Consider the following 27,510-nt stretch of genomic DNA (forward strand, 5'->3'; position numbering starts at 1 on the left):
GTTCGAAGCTTAAGTGATGTGTATATACAAAGTTTGTCTTATGGCTTGAAATGGAGGTAGGATTGTATGATGATTGCTTGGTCTATACAACTAAATTGGGAAGGGTTAGTGTTGATTGTATATACTAATTAGCCCTAAGATGAGTCGTAACTTAGAGTAACTGCATTGGTGAATTATTAAGATGTTATAACATTTATAGGACGTTAAAACCAATGTAAGGATGGTTATAACATGTATGGGATCCACGAAAACATTGAACACGTTCAAATGCATTCAATATTTTTTTTTAATCAATGTTCGCATGTGGCATGTCCCCATATAGGTAAAATTTATTATTATTTTTATTATATATATATATATTAAAAAAATAAAAAAATAAAAAACAAAAAAAACTTTCAAATAGATAATTTTTAATCAACGGATAATTTTAATTTTTTCAACAACTTTTTCAACAGATAACTTTAATTTTTCAACGGTTTTTTCAATTACTTTTCTAAAGAATAGTTTAAAAAAAGTAAAACTTTATCTATAAATACACATCACTTTATTTCAATATTTCAACACTTGAATCTATCCAAAATTCTTTTCTTATTTTCCTCCAAAATAGCTGAAAATAACCGAGATTTTTTTAAAAATTTTTGTAAATTATCAAAAATTGTCGAAAAAAAAATCTTTCACAAAATTCACAAATTACACCAAATTACCCATATTTTTCATATCCACCAAATTATCCACATAATCTATACCCACCAAATCCATACGGTTCATATCCACCAAATTATCCATATAATCCATATCCACAAAATTATCCATCTATTCCACATACAATCGGTATGTCTTTTACATCTTTGGCAGAAACTGAACCGTTTACTCCGACTTTTGTTCCAAAGACTCAACTGTCTGACCATGAATCCCCAATTGAACTCGCAAATTTAGAGAAGGCGGATTCTGATGCTGCGGGTAGAAGAAAGCGTTCAACATGCAGTAAGGTTGAAGATGAGATTTTAGCGAGATCGTTTGTTACTATCAGTGATGATCCAATCATCGGCAATGATCAGAAGGTGGATGCTTTTTGGAACGTATTGTAAGCTACTACAATGAGAATGGTCCTCTAGGTACACCAAATAAATTGCTAGTGTCATATGATTGCATTGGCACAATGTCATACAAAAAAGGTATATCGCTTCAACGCAAATTATAATAGTATTTATAGTGTGTATCGTAATGGCTACAGTGATGAGGACATATTGTGGCTTACGTATGAAAAATATCGCAAGGAAAATAACGACATTACATTTAATCTCGAGCATGTATGGAGAATCAAAAAATCGTCCAATGTTTACTCCACAGTCCGTTGATCACCTTGTTGGCACGAAGAAAGTAAAGACCTCGAAGTCGAGGGTAAGCAACATCTCATCTAACCAAGATGCGAGTCTACATGTAGACCTAAATGAAGAAGAAACTCGTCCAATGGATCAGAAGGCAACAAAAAGAAAGGGAAAAGGCAAAATAAAATCAGACATTGAAGGTATGACAACAAATTTGGACAATATGTTTGCAAAGTTTACTGAGTATACAAGGATAAAAATGGCTGAAGTTGAAATGAAAAAACAACAACTCAAAGTTAAGGAAATGAAAGCAAACGCTGCCGAGATGAAAGCAAAAGTTGCCTTAGCCAAAGTTCAATTAAAAGAATATGCAATCCTTTTGAAGGACACTTCACAAACGACATAGGAGCAATTAATCATCCACAAACATCTATGTCAAGAGATTAAGGGGAGATAGAATATGTAATTTTCATTTATTGTAATGTTAAATTATTGTACTTTCAATTAATGTAATTTTTTATTATTGTACTTTTTAATTAATGTAACTTTTTATTGTACTCCTCAATTAGTCTAATTTTTTATTATTACAATTTTCAATGAATCAAATATTTTATTCAGAAAGAAGAAATAAATAAATTAGGCTGCCCACCCAAACAAGTATCCATTGAATATATTAATGAGAATAATTCTATTAATATAGTCGTTGGAATATATGTACAATTTGATTAATAGAAAGTAGTCGTTGGAATATATCCGTTGACAAGAAAAAAAATAAATTGACACCTTGTGCTCTACAATTCTTATTCTAAACATAGACTTGAATTAGTTTCCTCCAAAATGTCTCAATATTCAAGTAGCACCAGCTTTGACTCGAAGTCTAAGTTGAAGTTGGTGACGAAGGTTATCATACGGGGAATGAGCTAATGTCATTGATACTTCAACAAAGTCAACAAATAGTTGAAGCATATCAAAGTAATAACGAGATGCGACGAAGAAAAATGTTCATCCAAAGAAATCATGAAGTCGAACATATGAGACTCTTCAATGATTATTTCTCCACAAACCCGGTATATCTAGATCAAATATTTCGAAGACGATTTCACATGCGAAGAGATTTATTTTGTCGTATAGCTAATGCACTTGAGAGTCATTCATCATATTTTTAGCAGATGGATGATGCTGCGAGAAGAAAAGGCTTGTCACCACTACAAAAATGCACGGCTGTGATTCGCCAATTGTCTTATGGAGTCCTAGCCAACCATCTTGATGAGTACCTACACACGGGTGAAACAACTGCCATCAAGTGTCTGTTCAAGTTTTGCGGTTATGTGGTTGAACTATTTGGTGATCGATACTTGAGAAGGTCGAATGCTGATAATGTTCAACGTCTTCTTCAAATGCATAATGAGAGGCACAACTTACCTGGAATGTTGGGCTGCCTTGATTGCATGCATTGGGAATGAAAAAATTGTCTAGTTGCTTGGAAAGACTAGTTTACAAGAGGTCATGGATCACCAACAATCGTGCTTGAAGCGGTCGCGTCTCAAGACTTGTGGATATGACATGCATTCTTTAGTGTCGCAGGTTCACGTAATGATATTAATATGTTGTACGAATCTCCCATATTCAATAACATTTTGCAAGGAAATACCTCGGAGATTAATTTCATGGTCAACAAGACTCAATATACAAAGGGATATTATGTAACAGATGGAATATATCCAGAATGAGCTACTTTTGTGAAGGCTTTTCCTTGCCTGGAAGATCCCAAGAAGAGGTTGTTTAAGGAAAGATAAGAGACTGCATGAAAAGATGTTGAACGAGCATTTGGGGTGCTCCAAGCTAGATGGGAAATTGTCAGAGGTCTAGCTCATTATTGGTATAGAAAAAAGTTAAAACATATTATGTTAGCATGCATCATTTTGCACAACATGATTGTTGAAAATGAGGAGGAGCAGGTGACAAATTGGTACAACAACGATGAAGGTGATGAACCTGCACAACCTATCCAAGGTTCAAATCGAGGATTTCATGATTATCTCCAAACAAATTTCGAACTACGTGTCAGTCATGTGCATCACAGCTTCATGCAGACTTAGTTGAACATATTGGCCACAATACAATAACAATCCTTGAAAGTATTGTATTTTAAGTTTATACAAGTGTAATTTTTTTTATATGTTGTACTCCATTTCAAATTTATAATAATATTTAAATTTTAAATAAAATTGTTAATATTATTATTTATTTTAATTTTAAATAAATATATTTTTATTTTACGTAAATAATATATTTAAAAATAATATTATTAATTGTTTAAAATAATAATCATTTAAATTGTGTGAAATTGTAATAAAAATAAAGATGAATAGACAACGGACTCTACAAATAATGAAGGTTAATATTAAAATGAATGTGAGAGAATGAATGTATTAATATAATGTGTATGTGGCATGTGGATCCCACACTTTTTAATGAGATGGTGAGTGTTATAACACCCACCAATGTAGATGCCCTTAGTAAAATAGATAAAGTGTCCTAATTGAAATCTTTGAAAACTTAGCTAGTTAAGTTGGTGAATGAGAACCCGTTGAGATTTGAGTCGTCAAAACTAAGAACAACAATATCAAAGATATTCTTCTTCCGTCGGATCATTATCCAACATTGTTATAGTTTGATCATATTATAAAATAAAAATAATAATCAATATATATAATCACCATTCCAACTGAAGAAATAGAACCTCAACATAATTGATAATGAATGATTGTTGTTTACAATAAACAGAACAGATATATAATACAATGTGGAGGAAGGTCCTTCGTGTTACCTAACAACTATGATTCTAGGAAGATAAAGAGAGCAATAGAACATATAACTTCGGTCATGTTGTATTTTAACTATCAACAAAGTACACTGTCTGAGGTTTGAGAACGAGTAAAAGTGTGCATCAGTTAATGAATGATTTGTTGTGTCAAAATTGTACAAGTTCTAGTGAAACAAGACCTTCCGGTAGCTCTCTACCTTCACTTCCTGCAAAAGGATGCTGAATTTCGCGTCAACATTAACAAAACAAGAATGAAAATTTGAGACATCGAGAAACAAAAGTGAAAGGAGTTTCTTTTGTGTGGTGTGGAACAAACATTAGATCTTCTTAATGTGATTGAATGAAGCATTCACAACTGGCATTTGGATTAAGAACAGTTTCGGAGGAAGAAATGCACCACAGTTAATATTATGGTTTTAATAGATATTCCTTCACATGAGAACAACCATCAACCATTTCAAGAAGGATTCTTATTGAGGCTTCTTTCAGAAAATTGAGTTCTATATATGAATGTGTATCCTCAAGTATCGGTATATGAGGACGTACCAGGGGAGTTTAAAGGTGTCTTTCCACCGTCCCTGCTTAGCACAAATGGAATAGACTTTGTCTAGTCGAATAATAATTTCTGAAAAGGTTGGCCTAATTACAGGCTCAGGATTCCAACATTCTTCAATTAACCTGCAAAAGGAACAATTTAGGATAACATTGTTATAGCTTGTAGTTTGGATTATATTGTTTTAAAAACTCTCTGATTGAATGGCTCTGGTAAACATATGTATTGATAAGCAACATGTTAAACTCACTCCTTAACATCCTGAGGATAGCTTTTAGATTTGTTCTTTAAAGGAGGTCTCAGTCGATCCAAGCAAATCATCTTGGTAGCTTCCTCTGGGCTTTTTGGGTGGAATGCCGGTGCTCCTTCAATCATCTGAGACCATTAGGAATGAATGTAACTGACAAAAGAATAAAAATGCAAATGGAAACACTTTGTAAAATAAAAAAAACAAAAACATGAAAACACTTTGAAATAGAATCAACTACAAGTTTCCAATGTTTGACTGGGAATGTGATATAAAAATCTGATTCTTTGTTTAAGATGATACTGAGACTGTATAAAAATTAAAATATTCATCTTAACAATGGGGAGAATTGCATTCTTACCCAATATATTGATAAAATATATGCTGATAATTGAGTGTTGGAACAATCATAGAAATGGAGTTTCTTGCTTGGAGAATCTACCATCATTGCGAAACATGCATGCATTTAATTCTCAGATACAAGTAGGACAGGAAAATGATTAATAGATATAGCCTTAATTTTTTCCAAATTACATTTGCAACTCCTGAAGAAGAAACAAGACCCCAACAATGACCATCAAATTGATCAACAGTTTGATAAAATAATAAATGCTAATCAATTCATCCTATCTATTCTGAACAACAGCTGGTAAGCTTTCTGCCTTTCATTTCCTACAAAAGCCAAATGCTACATAAGTTACTTTGGTAGTTTAGCATGATCAGATTACACAGACAATGTCAATGGTACTTCATGAGGTTGCAAATTTCAAGAAAGAAAAAATGCATTAAAGATACAACATTGGCCAAAATATCATCTATTTAAAAAATTGCCAACAGTTTAACTATAGAGCCACATAGTGCACAAGCTATTATGGTATGAAGCATCACTAGCTGACATGAGAAAGGAGATACTTTAGGTATCTCTCTCAATATAAGCTTACTCTTCAAACTCAATACAGAAATTAATCAAATATTTTTTGAATTGCATGTTACACTTCTTTTTGGCGCTAAGAGATATTATTGGATAGTAAAGATGGTTTCTCGAGAAATCTAAATGGTAAACTTGGAAAGGAAATTTAGCTTGAACAAACCTCAAAAAGAATGAGACCAAAAGAGAATGCATCGACACTGGCATCAAATACTTCATCCCTGTAAATTTCAGGAGCTGTGTACAAACCTATCAGCAGATCAAGTCGCTGAGTCAGAAAGATTTGTAAGATCACTAATTTAGATTAAAACAAGGGTCTCAGTTTATTTGCAACAATGAGAAATATTAAGCAATGCATAAATGTTGTCCTTCTTTATAAGGATTATTTTTTAACACGTACTAATAGATGAAGATACCAATAATATACTATTAACCCATTTCTTCTCTCCAAGAATATCAACTTGTTATCTTTGATTCCTTAACCTAGATCAGTTCAAGGATATGAAAGACGAAGTGTGATTGGACATTTAAAACCAAAGATAAATTATGTTGTGTTCTACTGTTATGTTAATGGAACTATATTATTAAATTAATGAAGGTGGTCTATCTACTATGAATTAACATGTATTCTTATCTTCAGGTCTTGCATTGAATTAGTTCAAATTTGAGGAAACTCAAACAAGATTTGAAGCACCATATGTAATGTATAGGAATCTCTAGCCATCATATTTTAGACGATTCCACATTGATAGTAAGAGAATATATAGTAAAAAGGACAATATAACCACATATGGAGGTTGAAGGATAGTTCTTAGCACCAGTATATATGTACTGGCTGTTGAACGATTGATTTTCATTTTTTGTGTATTGAACAATATGTGTGAACTGTGAAGTAAAAGAAATTTCACACTTCAATAATTTGTTTGTTAGTATGAATTTTGGCAGGAAAATTATAATAAATCAAAAAACTTACTGAAGTTGTCAATTTGAACTTTCCCATTATCCAATTTTACTTTATCAGGTGAAACTTTTAAGAGATTCATCATCCCAAAGCCTGCCACCTTCAATTGTCCCCCATAGTCGAGCAAGATATTTCTGGCACCTTACCAACACTTTGAATAATTAAGTACTGTACATAACCAAATAAGGACAACAAATTTTAAAGCATAATCTATCTAGTTTGGAAATGAGCTCACTTCCTCATTCTTACTTTGGCTTTAAATTGCAATGAATAATTGGGTCTGGTTTACATTGATGAAGATAATTCAATCCCCTGAATATCAAGCAACATCATAACTGTCAGGAAACCTTCTGTTTATTGGAAGAGCATTCAGATTTCAAAATGAGGAATGAATAAAGAGCGTCTACTCCAGTTTATAACAATTTGGTTATATGTCATATTTTCTAGGGGATCGTAACTCCTTTTTGTTATTTAGTGCAGACAAATTTGGTTGATTTTGTTATATTGCAGTGTTAGATTACCTACTAATATCTCAGTAGCTAACAAAGATTAATTTCTTCTCTTGCTAGGAGTGCCATAATGGACCTTTGTTTGTTTTATAACCATAACACTGTATGAGCACATGATTAGTATCACAACAAAGACTAGGAATTATGAGTTTGGAGCATCATATTAGCAACAAATTTTCTTTTGTTCATGATCCTTTTTTCTAGGAATTAAAGCTGTGAAAGAGTGTGTGACATGCCTGGCAATCTCAAGAGCATATCTTAAAGCTTTATGGGGTTGCAGACGTCCTTTCTTTTGAAGATAGCTCCCTAAGTCGCTCTGATTATTAACATAGATAGAATTGAAACATTAAGATTAAAACCAACATTAATCTTGGTTGGAAAATATTTTTAAAAAATTGTGACAAGAGGAAAATTAGCACAATTTTTTTTTCAAATAATGCTAAGAGAGACACATTAATCATAGATCACAAGGAAATGAACCACAAAGGTATAATAATATATACATAACAAGCATTAAAAACTTACTTTTGGATGATACTCTACCGCAATCATCATAGGTATATTTTGAGTAACAGCTCCTACAAATTGGATAACATTTGGATGCCTAGCCTTTTGCAACAGATTCAATTCATGCTTGAAGGCATTTCTGTATAAGTGCAAGTGACAAACATCTTAGACATCTAAAAATAAAAAGTAGAGAAGATCAAGAAATTGGACTAATCAATTTGTGCAAGGGACGGGCATATAGAGTAGAATGAAACATGGGAAAGAAGTCCCCTAGTGAATCAGAAAAGTCAGGCAAATATTTGATGAGGCATCTATACCATCAAAACTCCCAGATAATATTGAAACAAATCACCCTAGGTTAAGATAGTCTAAGAGAAGTTTCACAAAATAGTCATGTTTGAACTTACACACTATCAGGATCTGAATGGCTATCTTTGTCAAGAATTTTCACTGAAACCTTCGTGCCATTCCACTTGGCAACTTGATAAGTACCCTGACAAAGTGTGTAGAAGAAGTGAACTTTCATCCTTTTACTAACTAATATGTGATTGAAAAGAAATACCAAGAATGAAATGAGCAAGTAATCACTTTTGAGAAGAATGTAACTTTAGTACAAAATAATTTGTTTTGTATTTTGTAGCTGGAGCCAAGGCAAAAAAAAATGACAATGAAACCAACACACACATCAAAAGAAAAATACAAATGCTGCAACTGTTGCCTTCTGATGCAGTTCAAGTACTAAAATCAATTTTTTACAGTAGATTGATCCTTTATGGCTCAGATAAGAGTGACCAAAACTTAATCATGGTCTTTTAAACTGCTCAGGCCATAATTCCTGAAACACTAAACTAGTATTGTCACCCAAAGACTGCTGCCAGGAAAAGTGAACAGATAGAAGCAGGATAAGATTGTGGTGGAAAGTGAAAAACTGGTAAACAGCACAAATTCATGTTTTGTTTTTTGTGTATGCACTAGTTAAAATTTTATTATATATGTTTAGTTCGATATGTCAGGAAAAAAAAACAAGAGATACGTGCCTTTAAGACTTCTTCACCTCGACGGAATTGTAGTTCCCCTGGGTTTAGCTCATACTCCGGAACTTCTCCGGGATTTGACACGGCCATGGGAGTCCTCTTAATCTTCTGAGGAAGTTTGTGAGGAAACTTAAGGAGGTTAATTACCCAAATGCAATAGATGTCGAGGAACAGAAGAAATACCGGGACTTTGGCTCCTCGAGCTTTCAAGACATTGTAGACTTCAACATTACCATAGTACTTGGCATCCACGGCAGCCTACCATGCAACACCAGGAAATCAAACCTAAGTTCAATAGTCTAACAATGGATGTTGAAGAAAAACAAGATTTTTACCGTGCTCCCCCACCGATCCCTTGCGTCGACATTGGCTCTCCAGCTGAGCAACAACTTAACGACGTCCACATTCCCCTCGCACGCCGCTATGTGCAGGGCCGTCCTTCCGTCCAGATCAATGCTGTTCACATCAACGCCATCCTTCAACAGCTCCTCCACACCCTTGGCGTCCCCTAGCGACGCGAGAAACAATAGCTGCATGGTGGAGTCAAGGTTCTCCGGCACCGTGAGCTCATCCATGCCGGTCGGGCTCCTGCACTCTCGGTGGGGATCGAGCGAGGACTGCCTGCCGAAGCTAAACCTGTTGAGCCGCGGGTTAAAGGAGAGGTTGCGCTTGAAGCTGAACCTCCCGCTCCTCCTGCCGGAGTCGCCTCCGGAGAGCTGCCGCGAGATGCAACGCTTGACCTGCGCCGGCGGCTCCGCCTCCATCGATCCCCTCGCCTCAAATCAAACCCCTAGAACCCGACCGGTTGCACGGAAACAAGAAGGGGGCAAAGGGACGCCAAAAAAAAATCATACCTTTTTGGGGGGAGATTGGGAGGACGAAGAATGTGCGAGATCGAAGGTTGCAGAGGAAGGAATCAGGAGCGGGCGAAGAAGAAGGAGAGGAAGAGAGAGAATGGAGGAGGAAGCAGGGACCGATACGCCATTACCAACCCTACTTTTTCGCGGGAAGAGAGAGAGAGAGAGACGCGCACTTTATGGCGCCAATAAATAACGGTAATGTAGTTATTTTAACCGCTTTAACCATTTCTCTTTTTAAATTTTATTTTTCCTTTAAATTTTAATATTAAAACGACGATGATATATTACCTCGATAATCTCGTGGCTAATTAAAAAATTAGCTAGCTTAATCGCGAGTTTAGCCACACGGCCTTGGGATTTATAACTAATATTTTTTTAAAAAAAATAAAATATCAAATAACAAACGTTTTATTGACTACGTTACATTCTGATCGATGTGATCTGCAATAAACAATTGCTTTAAATAATTCTAATTAATTATCTCATGGCATTAATTTAATTGGATTCTCTTTTAAAAAAAAATATTTGATGCATATAAAAGGCACAAGCTAAATTGGGTCAACTTAAGCTATAAGTCAACTTAGCTGAGTCAATCAATGAATTTATTCTCAAATTAGAGTTAATTAAAAGTTTTCGATGATATCAAATAATCCTTAATTCATTGACTAGTTGCACTATTTCAAATTTATTTATTTTTTAATTTTAATTTTTTTTAGTATTCGATGATTTAAAATTTTCAAATTGAATCGTATATAGTCGTAACAAGTAAAAAGTAAAATTATTTTCCAATTGTTGTTCCCCTCCCGAGGGCAGGTTCTTACGCATTACTCATCCGTTTGCCACTGGAAACATCACTTCTCGTCCGACTTGTATGTGTTAAGCATGCCGTCAACATACATCTTGAGCCAGGATCGAACTCTCCATGAGATTCATAGTTGCATTACTTATAACTTCTTTGTTCGTAGATAAAGCGGATTTGAAATTCTCTTTCATTCTAAGACGTAACTTATATCCATGCGCTTCATATTAGTCATCCCTATCTTATCACGTCATCTTAATGACATTTTTAAGACGGTCTTATGTATTCTAGAAAGACTTATTTAGTCTTAGTTAAGCGAGATTTAAATGGATAAACTAAATTAGTTTGGAAGGACAATAGTTTAAGAAAATTAGGGCTAAATTTGAAAATGGAGTACTGTCTTTGATATTCTAGCAACTTAAGCAAAGCTTTGAAAAAATTGCCTAAAGGAGAATCCAAAGTTCCCAAGGTCCTCTTTTTAGGTCTCTCTCCTCGCTACCATCACAGCCGCCGCCGCCACTGCCGCCTCCAGCAGGGAAGCGGCGAGGATCAGCCTGGTCTCCACTACTTTTCGCTTCTTTATCTGCAGAAAGTAGATATCTTTTTTGCACTACCTTTTCTTTGATTTATCGTTCCCAATCAGTAGATAACGTAGGCAGCCAAAAGGCCATGGATGAGAGGATCCCACCTCCTGGTTACTTCCACTACTCCCCCTCTGGCGTCCACTCGTCCCCTTCGCCTCACCACTCCATGAGGCCTTCCGCCGCCACCTCGGATAGAGAAAGGTTCCTCCTTTTTCTCTCGATTTATGAATCATGTTCTGTTTTCTGAGATTGGGTAATCGGCTACACTAATTACTTGGTGCCCCCATTTTTGACTCTGGAATGGTTTCGGATTCCCCACTAGTTGGCGATCCTAGTGCTGAAATTTTAACTGATTAAATTGGTTGTTAATAAAAAAACTTGTTGCTTATCGTGATACTATATGGATGTTCTTTGTTTGTTATGATAAGGTATGTTGCATTTCTCTGCTGAGGAAAAGGAACTTACTTTAGGGTGTAAACGCAGTTGCTTGTATTTTTAATTGGTTGATGTGGCATGGGCATCTTTCAAACCACTCTGACTTGGTTAAATTGGCGTGGAATCTGCATATTTGGAATTTAATGAAGTTTTGATTTACATCTGAGTGAATGTAGCAACCAGCATATGACAGATGCAGCAAATACGTATATGATAAGCATAGAGAAGCAAAGTGCTCGTTGATTTTATAGTATTCTTTGTTCATAATTCATTGACTGTTGATGTGAAAGAACTGGAGCTATTTTGCAGGTATTTGGCTGAGCTACTTGCTGAGAGGCAGAAATTAGGGCCATTTCTGCAAATATTACCATTTTGTTACAGACTTCTAAACCAAGGTATATTTTCTTATGTTTCACTTGTGGAAAATCGTTGTGTTTTAGTGGGTTCACTTTTTAATAATCGAAGTTACTCATACTGAAGCAAGGTTTTACAGTATCATATGGCTTCAGTATAGATGAAATTGTAATCCAACTTTCTCCTTTCTTTTGAAAACGGGGTTTTTTATCTTCAATATATTATTTTCTGGATCAACCTATGTTTTTAATCTTCAGAATTTGTGGCCTTTATTTTTCCAGCTATGCCAGCCTTTAAATTTCTTTGGCTCTTGATTAACTATAACAACTCTTGGTAGATGTTCTGCTTCACCATCTCTCCTTATCCAGAAACATAAGTTCCATTGAAGCCAATTATTACGAATCATTTATTTCATTTGATAGATTGAAAAGAAAATTCTGCATCTTGGATCAATGAAGTCTCTGCCACATCCAACTTAATTTATTATTATCCTGATTAAGATATCAATTATTGTTGCAGAAATTTTGCGGGCTTCTGCTTTTATATCTAACCCATCATTTATTGATCATGAGAGAATTGAGCATGCTTCTCCTCTAAGGTTGACTGGGCACCCTTTCAATGGTGGACCCATGGATTTGGAGGCAAGGTCAGGAATGCACACAGAGGTATGCTGCCATTTGCTTTTCTTTCAGAATCATAGTCAATGCAACTTCGTGTTCAATCTATGAATGAATTCATCTCTTCAACTGCATCTTCATGCAATTATGCTCCTTCTATTTGTTCTCGGAGATCACATATTTTTGTAAGTTAATCATAGAACTTTTTCGTCGATCTCATCGTTTGGCTGCTGTTTCTATGTGTAATCTGCAATATGTTCCATTCTGATCATGCTTCTTTTTTCCACAAGTTTAAGCAAGATGTTGTTTATTCAAACAAACACTTTCTCCTTAGAGTTAGTCATTCCACCTCCAAGGGTTCAACAAGTGCATATGATCGATATGATATACAATGGAGCTAATTGAACTCATATCAGCAACATTCTTTTTTACTCCAGTTGTTGTTGTCCATTTGTTTCCTTGTCGTCTGTAGCTGCCTCCAACATCAATTGATATTGCAGCCTAGCTCATTGATTATCTCAATCCTCTTTATTATCATTCAGTCTCAGCCATGTGTGATGTCATTCACTTCCTCATTTCATTATTGCAGCAGCTTGCTATTGACCAATATCTGCAGCCCCAAACTCATCGCGTATTGTCATTGACCAGCCTTCACAGCCCCATGGTGTTCCAAAGTTCCAAAGGGCATCTTTTCCTCTTTCACTCACTTACTATGTACTGAAAGAAGTTTGAATTATAAAGAAAAGTCGAACGAAGCATAGTAGGTGACATAAAGGCACCATTGGAACATTTTTTAAATAATTAGAGAGAGAATGAATTTCATGGTTAAATATTACAGCATTTTTTTAATTGATGTATTACAATCTTTGTTTTCTGCAGTTTGGCATAGTTATAAATACTAGTTTGTCACCGGATCCATTACTATGTTTCCTGCAACTTGACTAGTTTATGAACTTCTATCTTGATATTGCTTGATTTAAGAAGTTACTCAATAAGTTGTTTTATAAAGCATAGAAAGTTCACTGCTGGAATTTTATTGCATAAAAAATTGTTAATTGTTTTTTAAAAAAAAAAAATCAGTTTCAGATAATCTTACCATGATTTGTTTTGTTTTCAGGAAAATGAATACTTACACAGAGTGGGGGTCCTCCCAGCATCAAGTCCTGGCTGGGGTGGAACTCCTGGACTTGCTAAAAGTCTTGTAAAGAAAGTTGTGAGGCTAGATGTTCCTGTTGACAAGTTTCCTCATGTATGTTAACTTTATCTAGATTCAACTAGTTGATCTATCAAACAGGAGCTAAACTGCTGGTTTCGTGCAATTCAGTTCAACTTTGTTGGTCGTTTACTGGGACCACGTGAGAACTCCTTAAAAAGAGTTGAAGCCTCAACTCAATGCAGGGTTTATATACGAGGTCGCGGTTCAGTGAAGGATTCTATAAAGGTATGTGGATATCATGTATTATATACATCTTGATGAAAAAATGTGTTTCAATCTCCCAAACCTCGATGAGTATTTTTTTCCCTTTTGTTATGCGAAGTGTTAGACAAAGACATTTTTAACTGGTTAGCAACATAGTTTCTCATCTTGTAACTCATGTTTTCCCCCTTTCTGAACAGGAAGAAAGCTTAAGGGATAAACCTGGCTATGAACACCTAAACGAACCACTTCACATACTAGTGGAGGCCGAATTTACAGCAGATATAGTCGATGCTCGCTTAAACCAAGCTGTCGCCACCCTGGAAGACCTCCTGAAGCCTGTGGTAACTAAAAATTTCAGCTGGGTTGTGTTTGCATGTTGTTCTATGAACCCTATTATTGAAACATTGTCACTCTTCAGGATGAGTTTATGGACTACTACAAGAAGCAACAACTTAGGGAGTTGGCCATACTCAACGGCACGCTGAGAGAAGAGAGCCCACAAATGAGCCCAAGCGCATCCCCATTCAACAGCACGGGCATGAAACGCGCAAAAACAGGATGGTGACTGTAGTTTTGGGTTCCAATACCTTGGTCACAGATTCTCAATACATATGGCAATACGAGATGACATCTCTACAAGCAGGGCCCTCCCATCAGTTCAAGTTGGCGATATCATTTGTTACTCAGTAAATTCACATTATAATTCCTTAAACTTCTCCAGGCAAATGACTAGTGAATTTGTTTAATTGCTTATTCTTTATGAACTTTTCCTCTGAAACTGAAGAAAAACTCTGGTCCGTGTCTCACACATCGACCATTGTGTTTATTGTATCGTTGCTGTTGTAATCACTTATGTACTGAAAATCAATGACATGCTTAAAATCTGATCTGTAAATTGCCTTGTATTTTTTTTGTTCTTATTCCGACGTGCGGCTATATATGGTATAGCTCTTTTGCTCGATCGAATTTTAACTTGGTTACAAGCACAAACTTGATTCATGGTGAAGTTTTAGATGATCTCCAGAGTTTGCACCAGTCTGAGCTAAAAGCAATTTTCAAAGTTGAGTTTTGATGTTCCAATCTTCAACAAAAATGAAAATGTGCTAGGTACAGGCTCAACATTGCCATTGTCACCACTGTCATTGCAAATCTCATAGGTTTCATGTTTCACTACAATAAAGCCAGCTCAATTGTACTGGATTTTTTATCGATTCGATCAGAAGTATCACTCAACCGATTCATCCTCGGCCTGATTTAAAACACTGATCGCAGGCATTAGCAAATTTAAACATAATTAGATTACACATTAAGTGAATCCTAACATTTTTTCCTTAACAGCCAAATTAGCGATATCTAGCAAAATAAAACAGGAACAAGTACCAGACTTTAGCCTACAAGCTGACAACAAAGCCGAAAGGGTTTAGTCTACAAGTTCAGAGGCATGCAAGAGTGATCTTTTGGTGTTAGAGTAACCCCGACCTTCTCGCCTCTTTCATCATACCTTGGCCCGCTTAGTGTTGCTGCAACTTGGGCATTTGTACTGCTTGATGTGCTCGGCACGGGCGGGTGTGATCCTAACGCACTTCCCGTGAAACCACTGTTCGCACAAGTCGCAGCAAATCCAGAACTCATCCTTACCGTAACTTTCTCCGCACGCACCACAGAGAGTGCTGTCATGCTCGTCATTGTAGTCTTCGGGACTCTCCCTAAGGTCTTCTTCTTCTTTGAAAGAAGGCATCGACGGTGGTAATTTGCCAGACTCTGCTTCACTGTACCGCTGAGAGAAACAATACCGAGAGACGGTTGAGATGGATATTAGTGAGGAATAAAATATGGAAAAGAGAGTGAGCGCTACCTTCTTGGAGCTTGACTTGTTGCTCTTGCTGCTGCTATTAGGGTTCTTCTCTTTTGACTGCTTCTTGACTGTTCCGGTTACAACTTCATATATAGTAGACAGATTGTTGATCATATTAAAAAGCCGCCTCCTGTAGTATTGAATCGTTGCATCGCAAATAACATCAGGTATGCTATTATTTGGTAAGTGAAATTCTGAATGATATAAACCATGATATTAATATCAAGGTAAAGCACAAACTCCTCGAGCTAGATCCACAAAAAAAAAACAACAACCTGATAATAGTCTTTACATTTGATTGCTATGACCTATTCTATACTAGATTGTTGACTTCCATGTTGATTCGCCAAATCCAATAAAATTAGAATGGAAGAAAGCCAAGTCCTTTAACAACAGCCAACTGCAATACCAGAGTCAACGATGTACCTCCTTCTAAAGATTAACACAAGAGGCACGGATAGTATGATATATGCATTAAAATTATCAATTAATTATTCTTCTAAACTACAACTGTCAGTATCAAATACCCATAGCTTATAACAAATGTGCTGAGATGTGATGGAACAATATCTCACTTTGTGTGCCTTTAAATTCCAGATGAATATTGAGTAGACAATAAAAAAAATCAAAACTACAGGCTCAAATTTGTTGAATAACAAATCAAGTTTCAATCGAAAAATATGGCTAAAATTCCGAGTATATTGGCACATGAAACATAAGACTGTAAGAAATGTTATTTTCCATGACCTCGGAAAGAGGAACAATCATCCAAAGAAAATCACAAAAAGTAGTAAAATAATTACAAATCGCAACAACTGAAACCATTATTTGATGTGCTTAAACTACAAAATGTACATCAGAACTCTAACATATCAAATTTATTAGTGAAAAAAGACAATATAAATGGATGCTTTGAAGAGCAAATAGATGATAAAAGCCTCACTGTGTGATGATCAATTACCTTGACTCTTTGTCAAATCCAAAACGTGCACTAAAATAGAAGGCAACAGCGAGTAACCATGAATCACTGTGAACCGCAACTAGTGCTAGCCAATCTTTCTCGGCCATTCCATCCCTAGCAAAATTGATTCCTAAAGCTGGCTCAGGTAGTTCTGGTGGCACTTCCTCAGCTGGCAAGTTCACTTCCCAAGTCTCATTAGGAAACCCATAAAGTGACAAGTTCTCTTTTTCTGCAATTGTTTTCCATACAATGAGAAAATGCATGTAATAATGTCCATGTTATTAAAGAATCAATATGTAGAAGTACCAGATGAGATTATGTTATATAGTTTGATAGAAGAAAACCATCTAGTGGTCTCTTAAACAAAGCTACAAGTATGTTTAGCATTCACACAGTAGTCAAATCTTTCTATAACCACACTCGCAGAAGCTCTTTGGAAAGAGGATACAGAACAAAAGCAGCAGAAGGAACATCTGTGAGTGATAGTACACCGACTATTTTCCTTTGGTAGGGGGTACTCTTAGCAATCGAACATAGGTTTATCGACTCACAGATTAAAGTTCACAATTTACTATAACATAGTTCTAAATTACTACTGCATAAAAGCAGGGAAACAAAATCAACAATTTAAGAAAAACAGGGTGACAAAGTAGCCAAACTAGAAAACTGTCTCGGCTCTTTGTGCATGTTGATAAAGGTGAAATTATCTGCTAAAGTTTCAGCGGCTAAAATAAGCAGCTTGATGAAAGAACTTGTTTTCAGTCATTAATTACAAGCCGACAGTTTCTTGCGATGAAAGAAAAAACACAATCAACGCAGCAGGGCTAGAGAAATTCGACCACTACACAAGCGCAAGGCCATCAGCCTCACCTGGATCGCACTTCTGGTAGAACTTCTCGACCTCTGCAAACCAAAAGGGGCCATCAAAAACCACCAAACAGAAAGAAGAACCAGAAATAGAGTAGGAAAGGAGAGAGACCAGTAGTGAGAGCCTTTATCATGCCGGCACGGCGGCCTCTGAAGTCCCGGAAGACGTCCTCGGGCGTGCGAGTGACCCGTGCCGCGCCACCGCCGTCCATCTGCGACCAACCACCCGGAGGCGCAAGGGGAATCAAAAAGGGAACTTTGAGAGCCGGAGTCGGAAAGGAGGTTAGGGTTTTGCGTACCTGGGAGGAGCGAAGGATTAGGGCTTTGGTCGGAGTCGGAGCCTAGGTGCGGCGGCGCCGATAGAAGGAGAAGCAGAGGAAGGCGAGACGAAAGCGACGAGGAAGAGAAGGTGGCGGTGCTGGCTGTGGAAGATGAGTCCTTGCAATTAATAGATTGTGCGGCGAGGATACTTAGACGGGCGGCATAATATTACCGGGTAGGTGACCGGATTCAAGTGTTTATAAGGGGATAAGCCCTAAAAGACAAAATCCATCGATTTTTTTTCTCTTTTGCAGAAAACCCCAAATATGCCCCTGATTTCCAATTTTTTGTTTTAGAAAACGGAAAAAATAAAAAATATTTTCTCAAGCCCCAAAATATATATATATATATATATACTTATTTTCATTATCATTAAAAGTGTTATATTTTATAAATTTATTCGATAGTCAAACTTTCTATATAAGTTGTATTAATAATATTAAAATGATTTTGATCAACTTAAAAAATAATATTTATATGTAACATTATTAATAATTTTACTTTACATTATAACAACTTTTGTTAAAGTTGTTAGACCAATCTTAGAATAAGAACATTTTTAATGAAAAAATATATTTTTTAAAAATAATAGTTTTAATGATAAAAATAAAGACTTTTTTATTTTTACCCAAAAAAATATTATTTCAATATAAATTGGGTGAAATATAAATAGATAATCATCAATTTTATGTACAAAATTAGCACCTTTTGTATATTTAAAAATATTACCTTTTTAATGATCATTGTAAAATTGTTGTGAGATCGAATTGGTCATATTTAAAATTAGTCAATTAAAAAAAATTAGATACTTGTATTACCAAAGAAAAAAAAATTGTCACTTCTACAATGAGTAGGTTGTAAATAAACCAAGCGTTCGTGAACAAACTTGGTGTTCGACTTGGTAAGAGCTTAAACAAGCTTGAACATATATGTGTTCGACTCGTTAACGTTCGTGAACAACGTTCACGAATCATATTTATTAATAAAACTCTTTTCAATATATATGCTAAATAAACAATAAAATAAAAAAATAAATTTAAATTATCAATCTTAATAACCAATCAAACAATTAAAAGTTTCAAACAATCAAACAAACTTGAATTGAGAGCTTGATAACATCTAAACGAATCAAGCTCAAACCAAGCTCAAGTCAAGCTCGAACCAAGCTCAAACCAAACTTGAATTGAGAGCTTGATAACATTTAAACGAACCAAGCTCAAGCTCATAAAAAATAAATCAAGCCAAACTTGAACACTCATTTCAAAAGCTTGGTTCATTTTAAGCTTAGCTCGGCTCGGCTCGGCTCGGCTCAATTATCTTATCAAACAAACTTGAACACCCCAAAGCTCGGCTCGGCTTGTTTACAGCCCTAACAATGAGATAAACCTTAGTAACCATCAATTAGGTCAAAGTACCAGGAGAAATCTTACAGAATTGAAGCATTAAGCTTTAGAATATGGTTCTTTTCAAAAGGAAACACAATGTCAAATGCTTCTGTAACAATGCATAGTGATCATTACTTCAAAATGCAAGAAACCATAATATTTATTGCTAAAACAATATAAATGTTTTGCACATTTCTTTATTTCACCTTTTTCTTTTATCTATCGACAGACATTCAATCTTTGTAGTGGTTTTGGCCAAAACTGAATTAAGTTTCACAACAAGTCTAAGCTACGTTAAAACAACTATAGGATGCTACCATCAGGTATGATTGCATTCTTCATGACGATGACAATGCCTCCAGAAATGATGTATCCACATGCCTCTCTATCGCATTGTTGGACACTGTCTCGGTTAATGATCTGTAGTCAATAACAAGTTCAAATAAATTAAGAAGATAACAAACAAGAGAGCTGATATCTCTTATGATTCTTTCTAATCCTTCAATTGCCTGTGTAGAAAATGGCAGTAAACTTAGTTTATCAGACTGCAGTGTTTCAGGACACACTGATACTTTGATCACAATTGCAATATTTGAAATAAAATCTATAGTTCTTTTTGTTTGTTGATTGTCAACTGAGATGATCAAGCTTCAAATTTGATGAACTTTGGTTACCTTAACATTCTTTCCAATTCTTGCATTTTTATCGATTATAGCCTTTTGAATGTGAGTCTTTTCTCCAATGCCAACTGGAATATCTGAACCTTGCAGCAATGCTGTGTTCCATTGTAACTCTGCCTGTTCACCATTGAAAAAAGCATTTATGGCAAGTGACAACTTGGTATGAATTTGTAAGTGTTGAATCGATAGATACAGCTTTCTTCTTTTCAATCTTCTTTTGAGGGGAAGGATTTTGACTCTTGCTTAAATGACAATATCATTAATGAAACAACATTGATGTTAAACAAGACAGACCTGGTATATATCGCTCCCCATCACCACAGATTTCTCAATCGTTGCTCCATCTCCAATGCATGTTCCCTTGCCGATCACAGAGTGACTGATCTTGCACCTCTATTCTTAACATAATTAAATATAGAATGTTAAATCTTGGTATTGATTCATAAACAACTATCTCACAAGTCTGAGCTGTACATGTATGCCAGATTCAATCGAAATGAATTATACAACTTTTAATATGGAAGATAGAACCATTAACTTCTTAGAGTGTGTGTTTACTAGATTTTCTTGATGATGGTAGAAATTAGTCACCTACATTTAGGAGACAGCCATCACCAACAATGCTACTCTTTACAACCGCATCGGATATTGTAGTTGGAGGAACATAATTGGGCAATGTGTACACTGCAGGCTGCTTATTGTGGAAACTAAAACCAAAAAACATTTTTAGTAGAGCAAAAGATAGGTATATCGTAGTTGATTGATGAAAATAATGTTCTTTGTCAATCTAAGAAGAAATGTTACTTGATATTGAATGGTTTAGATATGCTCTCCATATTGGCCTGGTAAAATGCTTGGATGCTCATGAGATCATCCCAGTGTCCATCAAACATATAAGCATGGACCTAAAAAACATTTTAGAAAATAAGAACAATAACAAGTTTCCTATTTGTTGGCCTGTCCAATTTCAATGGAAAATTTCTGAAACAAGTGAGATCAGTTAAAGTAATCAGGGTGCAAACCTTCATCCCCAAGGAAACTGCACCTTGTATAACTTCAGTTTCAAAGTCATACGCATAGGGTAGTTCCTCTCGTAGAAGTCTGAACAGCACATCCTTGCTAATGACATATACTCCCATGTTCTTGACATCCAAATCTGGATATGTTCGGGTGCCGGTGGTGACCTGAATGTACCACAAACAATGGACACAATTTAGTTCAGAGAAAGCTACATCTCTCCCTCTCCATTTGTTCGGTTTAATTTGGTGTTCAAAGTTGTAGCAACGAGCAAAGTTTTGGCTTAGTGTATTGAACTTACTATGAGAGATTGATCTTGAATTGAACCCAATGTCAACTTCAGTTCATGAACAGGATCTCGTAAAAGGAAATTTAAAGATGTATCATAATTCCTCCTGCCGTTAGCTGCCATTGCCATCGTTATGTGAGCTCCAGTATCTCTATGAGCACTAATTAATCTTCCATAATCCATTTCATAGAGATGGTGACCAGGAAGAACCAATACATCTTCCACTTGATGCTCTTCCAATCTCCACAACCATTTTCTAACTGCATCAGCATTTCCCTTCATACAAAAATAACAAGTCGAAACAAAATAGTTTATTTTGTTGGATAGAAATTGAACTAATGGGGGAATGTCATGTTGTAATATGTTTGCAAGAATCAAAGATTCTATTCTTGAAAAGAAACTTGTGAAATCTGAGAGAGTTATTTTTCAGAGCTTGTGTGAAGATTGAAGACATTCTCAATGAAGTTGATATCGAGAAAGAGATATGTTGATCTAGAAAAATATGAACACACATTTTCACCATGCTGACCTTAAACCACCCTAGATCTTCAGTGCTCTGATAAGAAGTCAAGACCTCTACAAAACCATCCTTTCCAAGGCCAACATCAGAATAAGCTCTTGATATGTGAGAATTTAGAGAGGTAGAGTTAAACTGAGTTAGAGCATATATCTTCGTGATGTCACTGTTGATACAGTTGCTCACCACAAAGTCAATTATCCTATAATGTGCCGCTATCGGAAGCGCAGATTTCGACCTTCTCTTCGTCAACGGATACAGCTTTGTGCCTGGTTCCTCATCACATATAATTGCCAAGACACTCTGCAACGATCATATGAAATTTCTTTGGTCTCATTTCAACATCTTACATTCGCTTGAGAATTTTGTCAAACAATAGAAATGCAACACTGAACCAGCATGAAAATAACTTGCCTGATTCAGCAGCTTCTTCTCGGACTGCCACAAGCTTCTGCTGTCCACCCCATCCGAGGACACCTGCGACTGCTTCAAGCTGCTTCTTTGGAGCTTCAACTCTGAGTGTTGCATGGAGATGGAATTGTGCCTGCGGATCAGATAGGAAGGAGGAGCCAAATGCAGCATCACCATGGCAACAAACTTGGGCCTCCTCCAAAGGAATGTGATGCCTTTGCTGCCACCATGAACCCTAAACTTCATGGTATAAATAGTAATGCTTGAAGGGGAAAGAAAAAGTATTAGGGAATATGTAGCTTTCCTCCTCCTTCATGAACACTACTTGGAGAAGGTTTCTTTTGCCAACCTCAAAGGCCATGTACCTTAAAATTCTTGGCTTCCTAAAGATTGATGAGATCATGTTGATCCAAAGACAAATCTTTCATAGAATTGCTATAAAAAAAAAAACAATACAAGATCTTGGCTCCTCCCGGTTGCCTTGATTTTTTTCTTCTTGAGAAAAGAAAAGGAACTAAAAAGGCAGCATAACTCCACAAACCAACACAATTAAAGAGGGAGACAAGAACTCAAGAAAGCTTGCAACTTCAACCACTGATAAAGCTTCCTCTTCGAGCTCATCATTTGATCAAATGGAACGGAATGGAGTGGTTAGCAAGATAAGCATGTTGCCACATGAACATGGACAAGAACAAGATTTTTATTCTCCGATAAAAGAATTAATGTTAATAGTAAACGACCATCTGTACCGGGTCGACGACCGGTTCAATTTGGTGCAATCAATCGCGAGCTGAATTTTCCCACCAATTTCAAAATTTGGCGCGCACTCACTTCTCCCAGCGCTGTCACCTACTCTACAACAAAGGCATTTTGATATTGGGCGATGTTATTTCTTCTGTAATTTGATGATTTCCAACTTCTCTGTTATCTGTTTTGCTCCTTTTGAATTCTTTTTTCTTTGTTCTTTTCTGATGAATATTTTGTTGAGTTTTGTTTTAAATTCAAAGTAATTTTTGTAGTGGTTTTTAGTCCCACATTGCTAAGTGGAGAAGCTTGGAAGGGCTTATATATGAAGCTCTTCCATCCTTGCTTAGCAATAATAAGAAGACCTACACGCATGCGCGGGCCAAGCCCAAATCGAGTGGATTTGGGGGGTTCGAGCCGGAAATCCATTAACGCCCAGCCCGTGCGCAAGGGGGGGTGCAAATCCCCAGCCCGTGGGCCTTGCGCTCACGGGCGGCCCGGTTTGTTTTTGCTGGTTTGGTTCAGTAACGCATCTGAGAAGAGGACGCGCGTCGTATGAGGATGCGATACAACGCATCCTCTGCACTGTTTCGGAGGACGCACTTCCTCCGTTCCTTCTAAAAACACACCGAAGCAAAGCATTTTCTTCTGCCTTCTGCTTCTTCTTCTCTCCCCTTGTTCCGAGTTCTGAGGCTTGGTTTGCGATTTGAGGTTGAGTCCGAGTGCGGTGCTCGTTTTAGAGTGCACCTACGAGCGACGCGAGCGGTTGTCGAATCTTGGGAGGATTTTGCCGGAGAGCCTTTGCACCGTGGGCGGCAATCAATTCTCTAAAGACAGTCGGCACGTCCGACGCTTCGACCGGAGATACACAATTTCTTAACCCTTTACTGTTATTAAAGTTTATTGTATGCTCGTCGTTTATTAGTGCAATTAAATATTACTGTTTTAGCATAATTAGTTCTATTACAGTTCTTACAATTTTAGAGAATTGATTGTAGCATCAATAAACATGATGAACGATAGGGTAATGGGGTCTGATGAGGCTAGTGCCCGACCCGAAAAATTTTACGGGCAAAACTTCAGACGTTGGCAACAACGAATGAAATTTTGGCTTACTACGCTAGGGCTATTCTCCGTTATAGAAACAGACCCTCCTTCGCCTAATGAAGAGGAACCTGCCCGTAGTGCTACCTTAGAGAGGTTTAAGCAAAGGGATTATCTCTGCCATGGGAGAATCCTGTCTGCCCTCTCAGACGCACTATTTGATGTATACTGCTCAACCTCTTCAGCTAAAGAGCTGTGGAAATCTTTGGATAAAAAATACAACTCCGAAGATTCTGGTTTAGAAAAGTATACTGTGGCAAAATTCCTGAACTTCAAAATGGTTGAAGATAAATCTGTGGTTGAGCAGACACATGAATTCCAAGTTCAAATTCATGGTCTTGCTGAAGGAGATATGTCATTACCTGAAAAATTTCAGGTCTTGTCTATCATCGAAAAATTGTCTCCGAGTTGGGAAAATTTTGGCATGACTCTTAAACATCGGAGAGGTAAAATCTCTCTCGAAGATTTGATGATTGCCTTAAATATCGAAGAAGAACATCGGAAGCAACATAAAAGTGATGAAACAAGAATGCCTATGGATTTTATTCCAAAGGCAAATGTAGTAGTCTCATCTGACAAGAGGAAATTCAAAAACCAGAAAATGAAAAACAAGATGAAACCCAACCCAAAGGTTTAAAAGAAAACTGGAACCAAACCTAAGTCTTACTGGGCATGTGGACAGGTTGGACATTATGCCAAATTCTGCCCTAAGCGAAAGGACAAAGAGAAAAACCAAAGTAATTCCAAGGCACAAGTAAATGTCGTAACTGCTAGTAACGACACCAGCGATAGGTTTGTTACCTTCAAACCTGAACTAAACTTGATCTATCAACCCAATGAATGGTTAGTTGATACAGGTGCTAATGTACACTGTTGTGCTGATCGCTCTGCCTTCCTTACTTATCAGGTAATTGAAGGCACTTCCGTGACCATGGGGAACCATTCTGCAGCCAGGGTGTTTGGGATAGGACAAATTGACCTGAGGTTCACCTCTGGAAAAGTCCTGTCACTACATGAGGTGCATCACGTTCCAGCGGTCCGTCGGAATTTGATTAGCGGATCAAAGTTAGTCCGTGCTGGTTATGAGTTGAACTTTAAATGTAATAAAGTTGTAATATTACATTTAGGAACCTTTATTGGAAAAGGTTACCTTAATGAAGGTTTATTTAAACTCAATGTAGAAAATGCTACTTTAAATAAAACTTCTGATATTGGTTGTTCATATAACATTGAGTCTTATGATCTGTGGCATGACAGATTAGGACATGTCAATTTTAATACCGTAAAAAGGATGATGAATCTTGACATGATCCCTAAGCATGCTATAAATGATAAGAAAAAATGTGAAATTTGTGTGCAATATAAACAACCCCGTAAACCCTTCAAATCAGTTGATAGAAATTCTGATATTTTAGAATTGATTCATATTGACTGTTGTGAGTTTAACGGTGTAATAACGAGAGATCATAAAAGGTATTTCATTACCTTCATTGATGATCACTCTCGTTATTGTTATGTTTATTTGCTAAAAACCAAGGATGAAGCTTTAGATAAATTTATGATTTTTAAATCTGAAGCTGAGAATCAAACCGATAAAACTATTAAGAGGTTAAGGTCTGATAGGGGTGGAGAATTTACCTCGAACCTGTTTCAAAAATTTTGTCAAGATACAGGTATAATCCATGAGGTAACTGCTCCATATAGTCCTCAATCCAACGGTATAGCAGAACGAAAAAATCGAACCCTTGAAGATATGATTAATTCCATGTTAGGCAGTTCTGGGTTACCCAACTTTATGTGGGGGGAGGCTCTATACACTGCATGTCATGTGCTAAATAGAGTCCCAATGAAGTCAAGGGATAAAACCCCATATGAGCTTTGGAAAGGCCGAAGGACAAGTTTGAAATACCTTAAAGTGTGGGGGTGCCTTGCAAAGGTACTAGTACCTGAACACAGAAGGAAAAAACTTGGTCCAAAGACCGTAGATGGTATCTTCTTGGGTTATGCTCAAAATAGTATTGCATATAGGTTCCTGATTATTAAATCAGAAATTCCTGGAATATATGCAAATACTATTGTAGAACTTCGCGATGCTACATTTTTTGAGGATATATTTCCTATGAAGACGAGAACACCTCAATCTAGTATTCCTACTAGAAATGAGCCTTCTTCTGTAGAGGTCCCATTATCCGTAGTGGGTACACCTTCCTCAAGTCACTCTAGACTAGATGAATCTAGTGAGTGTACAGAACCGAGAAGGAGCAAGAGGCAACGTGTTTCTACGGATTTAGGTCAGGACTTTATCACCTATAATATAGAAGGTGACCCTGTGACATATAGAGATGCTATGGCTTCTCCTGAAGCTAAGTACTGGAAAGAGGCCATTAAAAATGAAATGGACTCTATTATCTCTAATGCTACTTGGGAGTTAGTAGATTTACCTCCTGGGTGTAACACTATAGGATGTAAATGGGTGTTTAAAAAAAAACTAAAACCTGATGGGTCAGTAGATAAATTCAAAGCCCGCCTAGTTGCTAAGGGATTCAAACAGAAAGAAGGGATTGATTATTTTGACACTTATTCTCCTGTTACAAGAATTACTACAATCCGAGTATTAATAGCATTGGCGTCCATATATCATCTTGAGATCCATCAAATGGATGTTAAAACGACATTCCTTAATGGAGATCTTGAAGAAGAGATATATATGGATCAACCTGAGGGATATGTAGTTTCTGGAAATGAGAACAAAGTTTGTAGGTTAGTCAAATCTCTTTATGGTTTGAAGCAAGCCCCAAAGCAGTGGCACGAAAAAATTGATAGAGCTATGCTATCATTTGGCTTTGAAGTGAATGACTCTGATAAATGTGTATATGCTAAAATGAAAGGCGATAATTGTATTATCCTATGCTTATATGTAGATGATATTCTACTGTTTGGAACTAACCTTTCTATTATAAAAGAGACTAAGACCCTCTTAAGTGGTAAGTTTGATATGAAGGATATGGGTTGTGCTGATATGATTTTAGGGCTGAAGTTGACTTGATCAACTGAAGGAATAGCAATTTCTCAAACACTCTATGTTGAGAGAGTATTAGAGAAATATGACTATAGCCAAGTTAAATCTGTTGTCACACCATATGACCCTTCAAAAACTCTCCACAAGAATAATAGTGGTGTGGCAGTGTCTCAATTAAGATACTCACAAATAATAGGTAGTTTAATGTATTTAGCTAATTGTTCTAGACCTGATATTTCTTTTGCTATATCGAAATTGAGCAGGTTTACCAGCTGTCCGGACAGAACGCATTGGGATGCATTAGATAGAGTACTCAGATATCTGAAAGGCACTATATCCTTGGGCTTGTGGTATGGGAGATTCCCTGCAGTCCTGGA

The 27,510-nt window shown here is 36.5% G+C and overlaps 5 protein-coding genes across 5 annotated transcripts; 2 read left to right on the top strand and 3 right to left on the bottom strand.

Annotated features, from left to right (window-relative positions):
- Nucleotides 1–833: 833 nt before the first annotated feature.
- On the top strand, nt 834–2,791 carry LOC121978762. Its single transcript, XM_042531059.1, has 3 exons — nt 834–1,084; nt 1,235–1,310; nt 2,498–2,791. Exons 1-3 carry the CDS (start codon nt 834–836, stop codon nt 2,789–2,791), a joined length of 621 nt encoding a protein of 206 aa, XP_042386993.1.
- A 1,354-nt stretch (nt 2,792–4,145) lies between these two features.
- Nucleotides 4,146–9,893, bottom strand: LOC121977106 (integrin-linked protein kinase 1-like). Its single transcript, XM_042529642.1, has 12 exons — nt 9,230–9,893; nt 9,078–9,152; nt 8,898–9,002; nt 8,268–8,353; nt 7,879–7,999; nt 7,590–7,669; nt 7,094–7,156; nt 6,857–6,978; nt 6,047–6,132; nt 4,959–5,083; nt 4,702–4,833; nt 4,146–4,361 (listed from the first exon to the last, which is right to left on the bottom strand). The coding sequence occupies exons 1-12, from the start codon at nt 9,656–9,658 to the stop codon at nt 4,355–4,357; spliced, it is 1,431 nt and encodes a 476-aa protein (XP_042385576.1). The 5' UTR covers nt 9,659–9,893; the 3' UTR covers nt 4,146–4,354.
- A 1,069-nt stretch (nt 9,894–10,962) lies between these two features.
- On the top strand, nt 10,963–14,858 carry LOC121977105 (KH domain-containing protein At1g09660/At1g09670-like). The gene is made up of 8 exons (XM_042529641.1): nt 10,963–11,110; nt 11,200–11,338; nt 11,882–11,967; nt 12,446–12,591; nt 13,661–13,792; nt 13,868–13,984; nt 14,161–14,304; nt 14,382–14,858. Exons 2-8 carry the CDS (start codon nt 11,223–11,225, stop codon nt 14,526–14,528), a joined length of 888 nt encoding a protein of 295 aa, XP_042385575.1. The 5' UTR covers nt 10,963–11,110; nt 11,200–11,222; the 3' UTR covers nt 14,529–14,858.
- A 380-nt stretch (nt 14,859–15,238) lies between these two features.
- Nucleotides 15,239–18,107, bottom strand: LOC121977107 (PHD finger protein ALFIN-LIKE 8-like). Its single transcript, XM_042529643.1, has 6 exons — nt 17,946–18,107; nt 17,759–17,858; nt 17,650–17,682; nt 16,780–17,008; nt 15,819–15,948; nt 15,239–15,740 (listed from the first exon to the last, which is right to left on the bottom strand). Exons 2-6 carry the CDS (start codon nt 17,856–17,858, stop codon nt 15,459–15,461), a joined length of 774 nt encoding a protein of 257 aa, XP_042385577.1. The 5' UTR covers nt 17,946–18,107; the 3' UTR covers nt 15,239–15,458.
- A 1,418-nt stretch (nt 18,108–19,525) lies between these two features.
- LOC121978041 (inactive glucose-1-phosphate adenylyltransferase small subunit 2, chloroplastic-like) lies at nt 19,526–22,965 on the bottom strand. Its single transcript, XM_042530435.1, has 9 exons — nt 22,270–22,965; nt 21,868–22,158; nt 21,351–21,614; nt 21,055–21,216; nt 20,837–20,937; nt 20,628–20,739; nt 20,327–20,425; nt 20,027–20,149; nt 19,526–19,772 (listed from the first exon to the last, which is right to left on the bottom strand). The coding sequence occupies exons 1-9, from the start codon at nt 22,510–22,512 to the stop codon at nt 19,656–19,658; spliced, it is 1,512 nt and encodes a 503-aa protein (XP_042386369.1). The 5' UTR covers nt 22,513–22,965; the 3' UTR covers nt 19,526–19,655.
- Nucleotides 22,966–27,510: the final 4,545 nt, after the last annotated feature.

Source organism: Zingiber officinale, chromosome 4B (genome assembly GCF_018446385.1).
Source record: "Zingiber officinale cultivar Zhangliang chromosome 4B, Zo_v1.1, whole genome shotgun sequence".
Lineage (NCBI taxonomy): Eukaryota > Viridiplantae > Streptophyta > Magnoliopsida > Zingiberales > Zingiberaceae > Zingiber > Zingiber officinale.